Source organism: Phoca vitulina, unplaced genomic scaffold, assembly GCF_004348235.1.
Source record: "Phoca vitulina isolate PV1807 unplaced genomic scaffold, GSC_HSeal_1.0 scaffold16, whole genome shotgun sequence".
Lineage (NCBI taxonomy): Eukaryota > Metazoa > Chordata > Mammalia > Carnivora > Phocidae > Phoca > Phoca vitulina.
The window spans coordinates 7,448,371-7,466,295 of record NW_022589719.1 but is presented as its reverse complement, the minus strand read 5'-3'; the positions used below and the strand labels follow the sequence as shown (position 1 = coordinate 7,466,295).

General features: G+C 42.5%; 1 protein-coding gene across 1 annotated transcript in view; it reads left to right on the top strand.

Annotated features, from left to right (window-relative positions):
* Positions 1 to 11,736: 11,736 nt before the first annotated feature.
* LGR4 (leucine rich repeat containing G protein-coupled receptor 4) overlaps positions 11,737 to 17,925 on the top strand; it is a 99,595-nt gene continuing 93,406 nt past the window's right edge. The window contains exon 1 of the mRNA XM_032413852.1: positions 11,737 to 11,975. Within this exon, the coding sequence (XP_032269743.1) occupies positions 11,791 to 11,975 (185 nt within the window). The 5' untranslated portion in view covers positions 11,737 to 11,790. The remainder of the gene's footprint in view (positions 11,976 to 17,925) is intronic.

The following is a 17,925-nucleotide window of genomic DNA, read 5'->3' as shown; positions in this document are numbered from 1 at the left end:
CAGAAAAGCAATTTTTAGGAAGGATATGACCTAGCTCTAGAGAGAATGGGTTGCTGGGATGGGTGTCAGACAAATAAAAGGCATAATTCAGCATTGTGAATTTTTAAAATGCATGAAGATGTATCAAGCCACGAGGAGTACAACAAAAAGGATTTATTGTTAGCACTCAGTTTCTTCAAAATATTAGTAAGCCGGAATACCCATTCTCTAAATCTTTCAATTCTGGTTTTGTAATATTCACTGTTGTTAATTACTCTCATTTTAACTAATGAAGTGGTGACCCAGTTTTTTGTACACTTATTTATTTGGTGGCAGATAACCTCCACCTGATGGAATTTTTAAGATTTACTTTATATGGTAAGTAAAAGGTAAATTCGTACAGAACCCATTAGTAAATTTTATTCCTTCAATTCTAATTTAAAAAAAAAAAAGCATGCTTTATATAACAAGATACGGGTGAGAGCTTTCCTAAGTCTCATCAACTGCAGAAGTATATTTTGGACTGTCAAGATTTGGTCCTATAAAAAGGCTTTTTTTTTTTTTTTTTATGTTTTCTTTAGGGGAGGAAGTATGGAAGAAATCTAATTTGTTACAATGTCCAGAATTGTAACCAATGGGATAAAAAGAAAATTTAGCCATTAGTTGTTGATAAGTTCCCCTTATTCGGCCCTTATTTGGCAGTTATGGAAAGTAATTCTAATCAGGGGAAATGTGAACGCAGACACGGGGAACACCATGGGAGGATGAATGGGGTGATGCTTCTACAGGCCAAAGAACACCAAAAATTTGCCAGCCAACCACCAGAAGCCAGCAGAAAGGCATGAACAGATTTCTCCCTAACAGTCCTTAGAAGGAGAAAAACCTGCGGACACACCTTGATCTCGGACTTTAGTTTCCAGAACCATGAGAATAAATTTCTCTTACTTAAGCCACCCAGCTTGTCTTACTTCGTTACAGCAACCCTAGAAAACTCATCTACAAGAGATCCATGTTTTGATGGCCTCAATTACCAAAAATAGGTACAGAAGCAAAATTAAATAGGACTTCCCCCATGTGTGATAAAAAGGTGTCAGTAGAAGTGGTTTTGACTAGGACAATGAGATTCCTCGCCTTCGGGAGCGGGGGAATGCTGGGTTCTTTGTCTTTGCTTGAAACGCTTCCTTAGACACCTCTGCAGCTCTGTTGAGCTTATACCTCCAAAGGGCCATCTGAAGCACCCCTCCGAACTTTGTTTTTCCTTCCTTTAAGGCTGCCAGTTGTTGCCTGGCTGCATCTTTCTCAATTCAAGGACTTTGTAGGAGTTGGCAGCAGTAGAAGATTTAGCACTGAGGAGAAACTTCGTATAGTTGCCCTTGTCCCAATTGGAACGTGATGAGAGTTTGCCCTTGGCCAGGGGGATTTCACCCTGTAACGGTTTGTGCGGGCTCCTTAGCGTCCACATGCCCGATTGGAAGGCATGAATGCAGCCTGAACCAGTTGTGTTGTTCCGTCCTGAAAACTCTTCAGGGTACTTAGGATAGAGTCTGAACAACTTGCCGGGATTGAAAAGGTTCTGCATTCTCCATTCCCTACTCCCTCTCAAGCCTCCTCTCCTCCCCCTGGTCCACTGGCTCTACCCAACACCAAATGCCGCTTGCTGGAAGGTTCTCCCTCTGGTTTTCCCACTGGTTGCCGCTCCTCATTCAGGTGTAAACTGGAGCTACCACCTCTGTTAAGGCTTCTGTTCGCTCCGCCTAAATACACATTCCTCATCCTCTGTTAATGTGGCAATGCCTTGTTTATATTATGCACTTAATTCTGTTTTTCCCATTAGAACTTTAGTTCCATGACAGCAAGAAGGATCACCACTCTGTCATTTACATTGGTACCCCTATCACCTAGCATATGGTGCCTGAAACAGTATTGTGATTTGTTCTACCTCGTTGAATTGGCTTACTTCCCATAATTCCAGGTAGATCAAGAACTTATATTGGAACCATATTAAAACAGCAACAGTTTGTCAGCTGATCTTGATGTCAAAACAAAAAGTCCAGAAAAGACCATGATACTATAGGGATAACATCTGCGTCAATCTTTTATTACCTCACTCCACTGACGTGCTTGCGTCCTGTTCGTGGAAGACAACAAAGAAAGTTACTTTAACTCCCTCTATTGCCACTCTTCTCATGTCTCCAAACGTGACAAGCCTTTACACTTGCTGTTGTACACTCTTTCACCCTCTGCTGATCTGTATTTGTCTATTTTGTAAGCCCGCTCCCTCCCCAAGATCATAAATGTTGAGGGCAGGCAGGACTCTGTTTGGTTCGCTGCCGTATATCCAGAGCTGAGAACAGACAGCAGGCGGTATTTGTTGAGAACAATATGAAAGAATGCTATTTTAGCAAGTGAGGCCAGGGAAGGTCTCTCTGAGGAGATGGACATTAGAAGAGAAACCTGAATAGTGTGAACTGCAGAAGCTACCCATGTGAATATCTGGGAAGTTGAGTTTTTGACAGGGCCCAATAAACAGTATCGCTCTCCCCCCACTGTGGCTCTGAATATGGCAGGAAGTAAGACAAATGAGTTGGCAGATGGGTACCAAAATATCCCCTTTATTTTTTATTCATATTACAAATATTTGTTGAATATCTACCATGTGGCAATTATGTTCTAGGGGATAGGGATACAGTAGAGAACAAAATAAAGCCCTTGCCTCATAGAGCTTACTTTCTATTAAAGACTGGGCAAGTGCACATACCTCAGGCTTGAGAAGCAAATATGCTTCTTCAAATTAGCCAGACTGACCTACCTAGTCTGGACCATGACTCAGCTCTCATCTTTCCATCCTGCAGGGGCAGAGCTCACTCGCTCCCTAGATGGATATGGGCAGAGCCAAGACATAAATGCCTCTTTCTTCTTCCCAGATTACAACTTGGATCATCACGCCATCTCTCATAGAGTGAATGCTTCCATGGGTAGAAGCAGAAGTAGACACTGAGAATTTAACCCTAGAAAGTGTGATGTCCCCACAGCAAGGTAAAATCATGAATATATAAATAACTGTGTGAGAAGAACGGTTGGAAACAAAACACAAGATTTTAAACCATCATTTAAACCATTTTTAAAATTTGCAAATATTGGAAACGTTGGAATTTTATTATAAATATTTTCATTTTAAATCTTATTAAGGAGGGAAGGAGGCAATAGCACACACACACACACACACACACACACACCTTCTTTCCCACCTTTCTGTAAATGCACAGAACCTCAAAGATTTATTATACTGTATGTGGATAATCTTTTTCCTCCTACCTTTTCATATTTTACCACAAGATGGCACCAAAGTGCTATTGTTTCTATTTTAGAAATTTCTAGCAGTTCTTGCTGACTAAAGATCAGGCCAAAGATTTAAAAATGTATCCCATCTGGCTCTGGGGTCGGTGAACAGGTGGGGAAGTAGGAGGAGAGCGGCACCCCTGGAGAAGGAAGGCATGGAATCTCCACGCCCCCAAATGGTGCCCTCTGTGTGTCTTCTGCCTGGCTGTTCTGAGTTCTAGAATCTAACTGTGGCCCAAGCCCTCGGCTTGCTGAGGTCTTCTGCCTCTGGACCACCCTGACGTTTTTCCCTGTGACGCTGTGTGACATGTGACGTCTCCCTTTCTGGAACCTAACTGCTGCTGCTGCAGTCATGTGCTTGCCGGAGGATAAAGTCAATACTGAAGAGAGCACAGAGAAGAAATGGAAAGAACTTCAGGTTCTTGATGACATCACTGAGTGGCTAAATCAACCTGCCCTGAGGCCTGACCTCTCTGCAGACTTTCTCTTCTCTTGTTGGGGGGGACTCTGGGGGGAATGTACCCAATCTTTTCTTTTAAATGCAAAATTAATATTTAAATGTATTTTATAAAAGTCAAAACATCGTAAATGAGGAAACTCAAATACACCCTAAAAGAAAACAGAACAAACCTATACAAATAACCAACTTAGGTGAATATCTGCCTACCATTCAGTATATAAGTTGTCAGGGATTGCGCAGAAGGAGGATTCATAGAATATTACTGTAGGGCTTCTAATGAACAACTTTAGTTAACTGGAAATTATCTTTGGCTTTCTGCCTCTTCGTTATCTTCACCCGAGCCCAAACAGGATGTTTGATCAAGAGAAAAGTCCTTTCAGAGAGGACATGGTACGTTCCTTAAATAAACCAAAGACCATCTGAGGCATTGCGATTAACTTGCTTTGTATGACACTACATTTGTGAAAATTTTTCTCTTTTCCCTCTAAATTAAAAACACAAATTAAACCAATTATAGAGTGTAAAGAGCAATTGACCTAGATATTAGCTCCAGATCTGCCATTCACCAGGTATGTTGCTGGGGGTAATTTAGCTACCCTCTGTGGGTCTGATTTCTCACTGTTAAATGAGGGGATTTTACATATGATCTCCACATTTCTTTGTATTTCTGAGTATTTTAAAGTATCAAGGAGAAAGAGTTTGGCACCACAGAGGATGGCACTTCCTAACAGCCCAAACTGCTCAAAGATGGACTCTGCTACCAGTGGGGATGTGAATATGATGTATCCAAGAGTGACAGAGATACTGTTGCACATTCTTCAACCTCAGACAGGTGATTGAACACTTTCTTTAAGGTCCTTTCTTAATCCTAGGTTTTCTAAATTCCATAAATTAAGTTGGACTGGAAGCTGCTTGAAGGGAGGGACTCCTTGCCATACCTTCTTTGGTGAAGCTGCCATGGAAATGTACCTCTGACTATAGGGAGGCTAACTGGCTCACAGTCCTGCTGGGAAATCCTTCACTACATTTTTTATTCATATTACTGGGCTGGACCCAATCAGGGACCGAGCACAGCAGCAAAGACCCTAAGGCAGGCTTACTCAGGAGATAAGGGACTCTTCTGATGGTGATTTTCTCTTGGGGTCTCCCCACTGGTCTTGCCAAACCTTGATAGAACTGGACTTCTAAGACTCACCCAACCTCTTGTCCTTCCCTCTCTCCCAACCTGGAGTCAAACCTGTGTCTTGGTCTAATGGCTCTAAAAGGTCTCCCTCTGTCCAACCCCTCCCCATTTTTCCTCAGAAACATTTCCCCTAATGAATTTCTGGCATGAGCAATCCTATTATTGGTGTTTGCTTCTCAAAGGACCCAAACTTGCAAAATCTTCTAGCAGAAAGTCATAAATTTGGGTCGGAGACTACATCAGAGTCAGGAACTTTTAAATATTGAGAATCCAGGGCTCCATCCCAGGACTGTGACATCAGAATCAATGGAGGGGGAGTTTTTAAACATCTTTCCCAGGTGATTTATATATAGATTGGCCTACATTAATCTAAACTCTACTCCCTGGCAGAGTAGATTCTGAGGAGTAAATACATGGTAAAAATTCCTTGAAAAAAAATCCAGAAAATGTTGGAAATCTTTACAAGTTTGTGTTATTTTGAAATAAAAGGAGGAAGCTGGCAAAGTTATTATAATCTGTTTATCACCTCGGGGCGCCTGGCTGGCTCAGTAGGTAGAACATGTGACTCCTGATCACAGGGTCATGAGTTCGAGCCCCACGTTGGTGTAGAGCTCACTAAAAAAAAGATAAATATATATATATTTCTCTATCACCTCAAGGTTCTCCATTCACTTTTATATTGAAATTTTTTTTAACTTTCCTCATCGCATTATATGAACTGAATCCATACATTTTAACACTAACACGAGGCAAAGAAGAGTTTAATAAATAGTACTAAGAGTTTGCCAACCAGACTCCAAGAATAGCATTTTTGGCATCATTCTAATGTCCAACACCATTGATCTAGTCTCCATAGTTTTCTTTGCTCAGGTTGATAGTTTGCCTGTATTTCATAAAAGCATTGTCTCTGATTTTTTCATTTCAAAAAAAGATTTTAAAAACATTTTCAAAAGTCCTAGGATTATTAAAGTTTTCATTGTGATTGCCACTCCTTATTTTGAAGAGAGTCGTGGTAACTACTGTCACTAGACAAAAAGAAAGGTTTTGAAATTACCCATGAGGTATTCAATAGTGTCCTTCTTGACACGATATTAGGTGTCTAAGTCAGGAATAGAAAGAATCTACAGAATGTGATGTCTTCTCTCTCCATCTTCCCACAGCTTCTCTTTGAGTTTAAATTCTCTTACTGCCTTCTTTTCTAGATTCCTTTCCAAATATGTTCATGTAGACAAAGAAGAGCTTTCCGGGATATTTCAGCCTCCAGGTAAAAACTACCCCAAGCGCTGGTCTTCTGTATGCACTTGTTTTGTGGGATGCTGACATTTTGCATGTAGTTCTTTGAAATCTTGTCTTTATGCTGTGGTCTTCCTAAAACGTTCAAACTTTTATTTGGAATTCCAAGAGAGTAAAAAGGAACCCAATTCTGTGACTGAATTTTGTGTTAGTACTTTGGTCCTAACAAATTCTCAGCGTGACTAGGTGATAATCTTTCTAGATTTCTATTCTGATTTTATTTTTTTTACCTTTACTGTTCGATCTGTTACAATGCCTGGCTTCTATAATGCTTATTTACCTGTGCCTAGTTCTGTTCCTCTCCAGTAGTTTATGCACTCGGGCCTTGGTTTCCACATGTGGTTCTGTCATTCAGAGATTGTTCCCTTGAATGTCATTCTTCTCTTGGGTTAGATTTGAAAGGGAAAGATCAGGATAAGAAAATCGGATTTAGAAAGGATTAGGCATGAATAGGAAAATATTTCTGATATTTATCTAAATGTTTTGAAATTTGGGGTCAATATGGGTCTTCAGAACTACTGAAAAGGGTCTCTGACCCCAGGATGTCCAACCAGGTCAGGAAACTTAAGAACTCTTCAGTGATGTCTTGAAAAGAGCTGGTGTCAAGAATGGACTTCAGTGAGTCACACTAGAAGGTGCCAGTCCTCACTTCCCAAGATCTATCAGTTCTGCGCATGTGGTAGTAGAGGAAAATGGGCCCAGAAGCCCAAATCCAGGCACAGGACAACTTTTAATATGTCAACAATTTTACATTGTTATTTTGTGTGCTTCAAAGTGATTGTTTTCATTGTAAATTATCCCTAAACAATAGGTCCTGTGCACAACAGGACCACTCTAGGGACATTGAGACACAGAAGAAAAGGACAAGTGGGTGAAAGCACCTATTTAAGACCATGATAGCATGACTGCAAGCCTCTGAACCAGTGGGGGAGCTCTGCCAGCCCTAAATGCAACTGTGGAGGACTCATAGCTTAGAAACAATAGCATCTCTCTTGAGGATTCAACTATTAGATATATACCAGATACCTGATGGGTGTGATATTCTTTCTTTATTCCCTGACTCTCTCATGTTTTGAAATGTTTATGTATGTATATGTACATATAGATACCCATTTATACGTATGTGTGTTTATATATATAAGCATACTAATATAAATATAAACATATATTTTTAATATACATATTCAGCTTCTAACTTTGAGTGGCAGGTTTGGCACTCATGCTTTTATAAAGTCAATAGCCACTTTTCATAGGTCATGGGATTGTCTCAGGTCAAAAATATTGGGGTGATTTTTGGATGGAAAATAAGGTAAACCATGAGTGCCCAGGACTCTTTCTGGACCATTCATTCCCAGAAAGAGGGGCATTTTTTGGCTTGCAATTGGTTCTTCTTAGTTCATTCTGCAATATAATCTTCAGCATGAGCTCACCACAGAGACCAGAAATTTGAAAGTGCTCTATCTCAACTTGTAAAAAAAGATGATCACCTTTGAGGTATGTCCCTATGAATTTCACATAATCCTGCAAATGGTTTTCAAAAATAATCAGACTTCAGTAAGGGATTAACACCTATAAAACAGGGCTGGGAAACTATGGCCCATGGGCCAGAACTAGTCCAACATCTAGTTTTGCCCAAAAAGTTTTACTGGAACACAGCCTCATCTATTTGTTTATATATTATTTATGGTTGCTTTGATGCTACAATGGCAGAGTTGAATAGTTGTGACAGAGACCATATGGCTGACAAAGCCCAAAGTATTAACTATCTGGCCCTAAACAATAAAAACAAATATGAACAACCCAATAGAAAACAAACAGGCAAAGGAAATGAATAGGCAATGCAAATGCACAGAGGAGCACCCTGGAATGTCCAATAAATAGAGAAGAGATGCAGCTGTAAATCAGGGAAATTCAAATTTAAACTACACTGAGATTGCATTTCATATGCATCAGATTTATGAATATTTAAGTCTTACAATATCAGGTGTTGGTAGAATATAGAGAAATGGGAATTTTTATTCTCTGCCGCGAGAAGCACAAGTAAGTGCACTCACTTTTGAAAGCAATTTTACAACATCCAATAATGGTGAGTGCAAATAATCCACTCCTAGACACACACACACACACACACACATACATACACGTATATAAAGGAAACATGTTAGAGAAACTCTTGCATGCATGAACAAGGGGACTTGTACAAGAATATCCATGGTACCATTGTTAGAAAAAATAGAAATAAGTTTAATATTAACAATAAAATGGATAAATACTGGGTACGTTCTTTAAATAGAATACTATATAATAATAAAGATGAATTTACAATGACCACATATTTCATGAACACAAATTTCATAAAGCTCACAGGTTGAGTGAAAAAAGCAAGTTGCACAGGAGTACAGAATGATATTATTTATATTTGCAAAGCAAGGCTATATATTACTCAGGGATACACAGCATGAAAATACTGAAAATATGCATGGAAATTAATTATAAAATTTAGGAAAGGGCTGACTTCCCAAGTTGAAAAAGATTGGAGAGAGGTACAAAGGGAGCTTCAAATACATTTGTAACATTGTTTCTTTCTTTCTTTTTTTAAGATTGTATTTATTTATGTAAAAAAGGCAGACACTTAACTGACTGAGCCACCCAGGCACCCCTCTGGGATAGAATCTGAAAAATTAATTTGTTTTGCTCTCTTAGGACATCTTATCCTAGAGGTGAAGACTAATTGGCCAATTTATCTTTAATGTAAAGCACATATACTATAGGGACTATAAGAGATATTAACACTTTTACAGATATTACCTCTTTTCTTCCTTACCCAAGTCTGTTGCTCTTGAAATTGTGTCTTCTTGGACACGCTGCAAATTGGAATCCTCCTTTCTTACCTTCTTCACCTGATAGACAATAGGAATTTATCCTTCAATAAAATCTACATCTCTCCTTTCTCCAAAATCTGAATCTCTCCTTTCACCTAAGTTGCCAGCCCTAATATTTTATTCCTTGGAAGCAAAGGATAATGTGGTTTATGAACTCCCTATATCACTTTCATGTGATGTGTATCAAAATGCTGATTCCTGGGCTCCACCCGAGTCTATTAAATCACTTTCTGTTTTTAATCCAGCTTTGCATGCAATTCTTATGCTTACTGAAGTTTAAAAACCACTACTTTAGAAGAAAGGAAATGAGTTATTTGGGCAAAAAAAAATCAATCAGTATAATATATAATTCTCCTTTTAAAACAGCACAAGGGGCGCCTGGGCGGCTCAGTCGTTAGGCATCTGCCTTCGGCTCAGGTCATGATCCCAGGGTCCTGGGATCGAGCCCTGCATCAGGCTCCCTGCTCCACGGGAGGCCTGCTTCTCCCTCTCCCACTCCCCCTGCTTGTGTTCCCTCTCTTGCTGTGTCTCCCTCTGTCAAATAAATAAAATCTTCAAAAAATAAAAATAAAACAGCATAAGAAAGTGATACCTTGGCAGGAGAAATTCTGTCATCTTTCAGTGTTGTTATAAAAGAGTGGTCTTAAAAGAATCAGTTAAAGAAACCCAATTTACAGTTTTTCCTCATTTCACTTTCTCATGAGAGTTGCTAGAAAATAATGGAAATGATTTAGACAATGGGCACCAATTTAGGGAAGGCTCCAAGGGCACGAGACAAGGAGCCGGGAGATCAGGAGTTGCTCTGTGATGATCTTGGGCAGCACACAATACCGAGGGCTTCAGATTTCTCATCTATAAAACCAGAGGGTTGTCCATATAGCTTTGAGTTCTCTTTCAGATCCACAGTTAGAGGAAATAGGTCATTCTTAAAAACTTGAAGTCAAGGCATGTTTGTATTTATTGACTCTCTAGCATATAAATCAATTTACTGTATATTAGTCATGTGCCCAACTGGGCATTATTTTTAAAGATAAACTCTCAAATGCAAAGATGATGGCAATGTTTCATTTTAAACTTCTTAGGTCTGTATCAATTTATTTCCATTTTCCTTAATTTTACTAAGGTGACATGAGTGGAAACTTTATGATAGTGATATTTTTAACACTGTCTGCCTTAAAGTATTCATGAAAACTGTCTAATAATGATAGTAAAACAACCCAAAGGCGTAGTGGAAAGTAACAAAAGTAAGAAAAGAGGTGCCCATAAAGCAGTATTTGGTGTAAATAATGATTCTATGGGGTCTATTAAGCCACAGAAGTCCACAAGAGGAAGGACTGCCAAAGTTGCTGTTTGACTTCTCAGTGGTAGTTACCTAGCACTCAAATGTTCTCTTGTCTGGAGAAATTTTCCAGTATTCAGAAACATCACCTCTCTTGCCCCTTACAAGATTCCTATGTTTCAGGATTTTAAAGAACGTGAGAAAGCAGTCTGAATTGAGATCACCAAAGCTTGGTATCATTGGTGGTTAACTGCTAAGACCTAGCTACCCAGTGCATATAAAAATAGGTGTAAAGATCTCAGATGCACTGAGAGGCTTGTGGGGGGTACGCTGCTTTAATTCAGTATATAGCCAAAACCTAAATATTTATGTCAGATGAAGGGAGGCTTTCCCCCTCCTCCTCAAAATCTTTTTTCCATTTGCACAGCTGGCAAAGTCCTCACCCTTTGGAACAGTGGAGAGTCATTTGAAACTTAACTGAATGCTGGAGGCAAGTTCTACTTTTCAGGTCATCCAATTTAGGAGATCCAGTTTCTGCAGAGGGAAGAAGACGGGTGGGGGATGGGGAAAACAAAACAAAACAAAACCAGACTCTTCTTCTTCTGAGACGTCCACCTTCCATCCACAGTCTGCCACGCAAATCGAGCCAAGTCGGGGATTTTGCCTTGAACCACCACCACCACCAGCACCACCACCACCTTGTCACTCACGCCCGATAAACACGCCCCTCTGGTCCTACTCTTGGCCAGTGGCGGCTCCCCTTCTTGCATAGTAATGAGCTCGAGACCTCCGCGGGCCAATGGCGCTCCAGGAGAAGGGTTAGTTTTGCATGTACCTAAGTGATTTGCATAACCCAGCGGCTGGGGGCTTGGGAACCCGAGCGTGCAACCCTAGAAGGGAAAAGGACGGGAGGAGATTGAGCTGAGGCGGCGAGAGAGCGAGCAGGAGCCTGGGTGTTTGTACGAGAGCCGGGCGGGGGCTGGGGCGAGGGGCCGGCATGGCTGAAGGCTGCGCTCCGCAACCTTGAAGAGAGGCTGCGGCGGGAGGCCGGGGACGGGGAGGCCGGTGCGATGGCAGAGCGCGGCCCCGGTAGCTGCGCACGGCCGGGCCGGCTGGCCTGAGCCGCCGGAGGAGCGGGGCTGCTTCTGCGCTTCCATGGAGCAGCGGGAAGGGCGAAACTCCGGAGCGCCGCGTCCCTGCACTGCTGCCGTGGACTGTTGAAGGGGCCGAGCCCGCGCGACCGCCGAGAGAGGAGAGCCCCCGCCCCAGCCCGCAGGCCGGCCGCCCCGGGGCGGCGGGGGGCGTCGGAGGGCAGCGGAGGCGCGCCGAGCGAGCGGCGCCGCGGGAGAGGCCGGCGCGGGAGGCGGCCGCAGCAATGCCGGGCCCGCTGGGTCTACTCTGCTTCCTCGCCCTGGGGCTGCGCGGCTCGGCCGAGCCCAGCGGCGCAGCGCCGCCTCTCTGCGCGGCGCCCTGCAGCTGCGACGGCGACCGTCGGGTGGACTGCTCCGGGAAGGGGCTGACTGCTGTGCCCGAGGGGCTCAGCGCCTTCACCCAAGCGCTGTGAGTACCGGGGTGAGGGCGCCGGCGGTGGGGGTGGGGGGACAAGGGGTGCTGGGCGGGTAGAGCCGGTGGTCAATCCCATGCCACCTACCAGTGTCCCGAGGAGCGGGCGCGGGTCACCTGTGCGTGGGGTGCTCGGCACCCACTCCCGCGCGGCGGGCTTTCCAGACTTTGCCAGTCCGGGTCCGAGCCGCGAGCAGCTTTTTTCCCCAGACTTTTGGGGCACAGTTAACCCTTCCACCCCCCGCAAGTGCATCTGGGGCCAAGCAGGAGGAAGGAATCTGGAAACGCTTGCCCCTGGCAGCCTTTTCAGGAGACCTTCCCTTCTCACGCGGGCCCCGGCTCAGCTGGCAAGAGCTTCATAATCCGTAGGCTGAGGGCGCCTAGAACTTGGCCTGGGTCTGCAGACCTAGGCACGTTTCGTGGGGAAACACCTGGAGCTTTCTGGGTTCCAGCGTGTGGGGAGAAGAAACACCTGTGCCTCAGTCAGAGTGAATCCCCTTCCAGTTTGGCCTCATCCAGGTAGAGCGACCTGGCTCTTCCGTCCAGTTGCACTCTGGACTCACCGAGAAACGCCCAGGGTTCTGGAGCGCGCGGGGGAGCCGGGCAAAAACAAGACGGAAGGAGGAGGGAAATTGCAGGTTTCTTTTGGTGAAAAGACTCTTCCTACCCAAGTAGGCCTTTTAAAGCAGGAATGCTGACCTGAAGTACAGGATGTTGGAAGAAAATCAAAGTCCCAGAGCATATTCTCTGCTCAACCTTCTAGAATGGAGGGCAGCAATTTTCTGCTGTACCTTAATCCACAGAACTTTTGAGCTGCCTGGGGCTGGGCAAGTCACTCAGATGGTTCTGACTTCTGAAATCTCCCTCCTCAAAGGGAGACCTGAGGCTTTAGACATTCCCTTCAGAAAAGAAGAGGAATCTGACATAGGTGTTGTAGGTGGTATTGGTAAGTACGACCAATAAAGAATAGGGTAATTGAATGCAGGGCTTGGTGTATGCGCTTGTTCTTGCGTTGTGTGGCCAGTCGAGTGATTAAATCAAGAACAGTGAAAGAACTGTTGGCGAGAGGAAGGGATTCTGAGAGGTCCTTGGGTGAAGGGAATTTCCTTTTACCTTATAGCCAAGGAAGGGGACCTCTTAGAAATAAATAATTTTAAAGGAGTAACTGACCCTGTGAAGAAATCCTTTCTATGCAGGCCAGAGCATTGCTGTGTTTCCAGGTGGGTAGTGGGAGGTGTTCAGCTTGCTCTCTGCCAATGGGGTTTTATTGAGTATTGCAGCGTGTTGCCTTGGAATCTGTCTCATTCTTTGGCCCCCAGCTCCCCCTCCTTATTTTTCCTGTCTCACGTGTTAGTTATGTATTTGAAATAATTTTCCTCCAGCACAGTGAAATTTAACTTTTTTACTGAAAAAAAAATCATTTTGCAGTGAAGAGCAATTTGCCCGCAAAAAGGTACATTAAGTGGGCAGGTTTGAGTGGGAGTGAGGGAAAGAAGACTGGGTAGAGGAGATGGGGCTCTTTTTTTTCCTGTTCTTTTGAAATTTAGGGAATTCATGCAGGCGAGGTGCCTCTCCCTGACACTTCTCAAGCCTCTCTATTCATAGAAAAGCATGTTTTTGCTATTTTGACCAGTGGTAGAGACCTTGTTTAGTAGATTCCTCCAGTTTTGATGAGTAGACTTGTCCTATAAGGAAAAGGGCTATTTTACATTAGTACCTAAAACCACAAAGAAATATCACATTTTTATGTGAGCACGCTCCTGTCTGTAGAGCATTGTCCTTTAGAACTCACTGGAGGTAGTAAAATGCCATATTCTCAACTTGGAGCCGTACAGAACTCACTGTTCGAGGCTTGGGAAACAAAAATCATTGGCAACTGTCCAGATTAGGTTGCCTAAACTAGCACCGTCGTGGCACTTTTGAGCTGCTGAGGTGAACAAATGTGCTACATTTTCCTCTTCCACTTGTGACCTGTAGCTAGAGTGATCGGACCTCCTGATAACTCCTTATTTCATCCTGGTCTCTTCATTTCATCCTCAGAAGTATATATTTATGTGACTACCCCACTTAAAGGGCATTTCAAGGGCAGTGTGTTTGCATTTTGAGAAACCGGCTAGTTCAGTGAATCTCAAAAGCCATGTTGAGGATGGGCAGGTGCTGCGGGTTTGCACAGTCCAATTGATTTGGGATCACCTGGGATCTTTTTCCAAGTACTTCTGATCTGCTGTCCTGTTATAGCTTTAGTGAGCCACAGTTACATACCGAGGGATTAGATCCATGGTCCCAAACTTTTGCTCACCTCTTCCTAATTTCTGGAGCACGTGTACCCATGTATATTACACAGAAAATTACAAACACACATACAAGTTAAAAAGATGAGGCCGATTAATCAAAGTTCTTTTATTCTCACGGCTCAATGGTATATGTGGTATCGTGTGCGTCCCACTTTGGAGACCCTGGGACGGACAAAGAGCAGAGATTTTATTTTACTCAACTTGGAGTACACAGATCTTGGTACACAGGAGGCACTTAAAAATGTTGCAGTGAAGAGAGAATAACTTAAGGCCAACACCGAAGGCAGACTCGGGGCTTGGAATTCAGACATCATTCCCACACAGGATTGCCAAATTCAGCATTCTCAGCATTTAGTCTTTTGTCCAGATTTGAGAAAGCCCCAGAGAGAGGATACTGCTGCCTCTCCTTCAGGCTCGTTTAAACTTGTTCCGTCCAACAGTGCCTATTTCCTGCTGAAAGCTGCTTTATCCGAGTCTGGGGGCAGAGTCAGACGTAATCCTCAGTATTGTTGATGGGATTCCTGTGTTCACACTGTTTGCTGCACCTGTACTGGTTATTTATATTTTGCAAGAGCAGTTCTCAATCCTGTGTCACAATACACTGGCTTGTCACAATTCACCCTGAGGTGTTTTAAAGGAAGTCATCTTACTGGTATTAAAATTCCAAAGTTTATTTTATCAAAGGGATTCAAGGTTATTCCTATAGTAATGGTAATAGGTCACTCTTAATCACCTACACTCCCAGAGGTTGAGAGAAAGAGATGAAGTCCCAGTGGTGCCGGGGAGAAGTTTGTGCACGTGTGTCCCCTGGTTTATGTGTTACTGCCTCAATGTTTGGGTGCCATAGACTCAGAGCACAGGTCTCCACATCCTAGATTATGTCTGGTGACCAGTTTTAAGATGATACAGGCCGTTTCTGTGGCTTCATGGAGACACTGATGGGTCTGAGCCCTTGGTGGTAGTCCTTACCTTGCTGCTAAGTAATTTTGTGGCCTTGGGCAAGTCATTCTCCTTTTTTTGAGGCGGGGTGGGGGGAGGGGGAAGGGTAACAATTTTCTCATCTGAAAAATGAAGTAGTTGGATTCACCAGATTATTTCTAAGGCTTGACTGTAGCTTCCAGAAGTTCTATGATTTTATAATTCTAACATAATTTTAGGATGGCAAGGTGACGATAATGTTACGATCCTCTCGTAAAAGATCCCAGGAGCAGCAGGATTTCGTTCTGGGTGAAGTTGCACAAGGCTCTTCGTTACCACTCACTTGGAGGAGGAGTTCTTTGTGTTTAGAAGTGTGTGTTAGGAAATTTGCCATGGAGACTTGTTGCAGAATGCATGACTAGCTAAGGCGCTTTGCTAGGGTAGAATAGCCCTGCTTGTTTCCTGTGGGTATGGCTTAACACTCGGAAAATAAAATCATTCTGTTTCAGTAATTTGGATACTGTACAAAAAGTTACTCAACGTCCTCACTTCCATATAATTAGTCATAATCTCTCCAACCTTCATGGTGTGCGTATCCTGTACATTGGGCAGGTTATAGCTTTCTATATAGAATTGATGGTTACCTGAGAGGCTTTGAAGTGTTTTTAAAAATAATCTATTGTTTTTTCTTCTTTTAGAAGCATCATCTCAGATTCTTCCTTAAGATGTATGTTTTATCACTACACCAAACACCTTTCTTCTTTTAATAGTATCATTTGAAAGTATTTTCTTCTGCTTTCTCCCATATCTCCTGTATTCTCTGGCGGGTAGTCATCAGTGGCTAAAGGTTTATACCTTTTTTGATGGTAGAGTTTCGTATCTCTTGATTTCTGCCTTAGGATCTATAAGTTTCAATGTTTAGTTTGTGTAGTGTGTCTTCCTAGAGATGCATTAATATCACATACAAGTGAACTTTGTGTTAAAAAAGGCCAGTATATGAATATCTTTGAGTTTAGATCCTTTCTTTTACAAACCAGCTAAACTACTGGGTTCTCTTTAAATACAAGAGAAGAAAGAGCATTCTGCTGGGAATATGGAGAGCTGGTTTCCAGACCTGTCAATAAATCACGCTAGTGACCTTGAGTGGGTGACATGCTTAACCCCTCAGGGCCTTGGTTTCTCCACCTATAATACAAGGAGGTAAACAACTCTTACTGCCAAGAGTTTTCTTTCTCTTGAAATTTTTTTCTTTTAAATACATTTCTTGTATCCTCTCCATTGGTTGAAGGAAGTATAGTTCTCTAAATCATGGAATCTCTCACCCACCCAGGAAACTTCTCCAGTTGTCCAGCTCTACTGGAATATTTCCATTGAATGGGGAGCTCACTGCTCACAAGGAAACAATGTGCTGGGTGTGGTCTGAACGATACTCAGGACTTGAACCCTCAGGACTTGAACCTGTAATTCTCTTATTCAGGGCTCCCTAAGGTTTTGCAGTAACCACTAATGTTTTATGATTTCCAGTCGAACTAAATGCTCGTGACAGTTATGGTATTGCAAGCATTTAATGTCCAGGCACTTGGCTCTTAACATTAGAATTGTAAGGTAACATTTGACAACTTAATCTCTTAGGGAAGATCAAAGTTTTGTACTGGGAGGTGGATCCAGGCAAGTTTAGGCATTTTCTTGGCCTCTCTCAGTCTATCTCTCAAATTCTTATTTTAGTCATCTTTATAATAGTGAAAGTACTGACAGCCTGCAAGTTTGGATTTTGGTTTCTGGTCTCCCTGTTTGTGCCTATCCCTTCATTCCCAATTTTTCTCATCAATAAATGATGGATATTGGAGTAGATGATGGCAAATGTCTCTCACTTCTTTGAATTTCTCTGAACCTGTGTAAACTGTTAAGCAAGTAAAGTTCTCAGAATCCTTTAGTGATTCATTGAAATTTTTCCTAAGACTGTCTCTCACCGTTTCTCTATAAAAAAGATAAAAATTTCCATAAAAGTACGATATTTGCACTTGGGTTAAAAATTAAGCCCTGCCAGATGTGCCTTTCACTCTGAAAAATGTAACTAATATACCTCAGAGTGTTCTAGATAAGACAGCTTTATTCTTTTAATTTTTAAAGCTAGATCTCAGGGATTTGGCTTTAGAAGGGTGTTATCCAGCTTGCCTTTAACTGTCTTAGGCAGCCTTCAAGTTTCTGGCAATGCCAACAGCTTTTCTTGTATATAAAAGAATATGGATAACTTTTTCCTTTTTTTCCCCCAACTTTGTTAAGTGAACTTTAGTTTTTTTTTTTCAGATCTTCATTAAGATGATAAAATGCTCTATTTTAAAGTTCTGCCAGGGAAGAAAAAAATGCTAGGGCATTTAGCAAATCATTACCCTTACACAAATGGCTAATTTGTCTGCCTTCCCAGGCATTTCTTTTGTGTTTAACTACTTGATGGTCAAACTGCAGGCCAGGTAGCACCTCAATGGTCTAAAATTGGGTGAGTTCCAAATTGAGTTTAGAAATCAGTCTTAGCAAGAGACAGATCATGACTTTATAGTTCATATACATTGAATAACCTCAATTTCTAAAGACTGCAGCAAGTTTGTACTCAAATACCTGTTTTAGATGGCAAGATGTAATTATGCAGTAGTATACTCTGGACTCCCCCCCACCCCCGCCCCCCCCCCGCCCCCCCCCCACCCCCGACCCCCCCTGTATCTTTTTTTTTTTTTTGG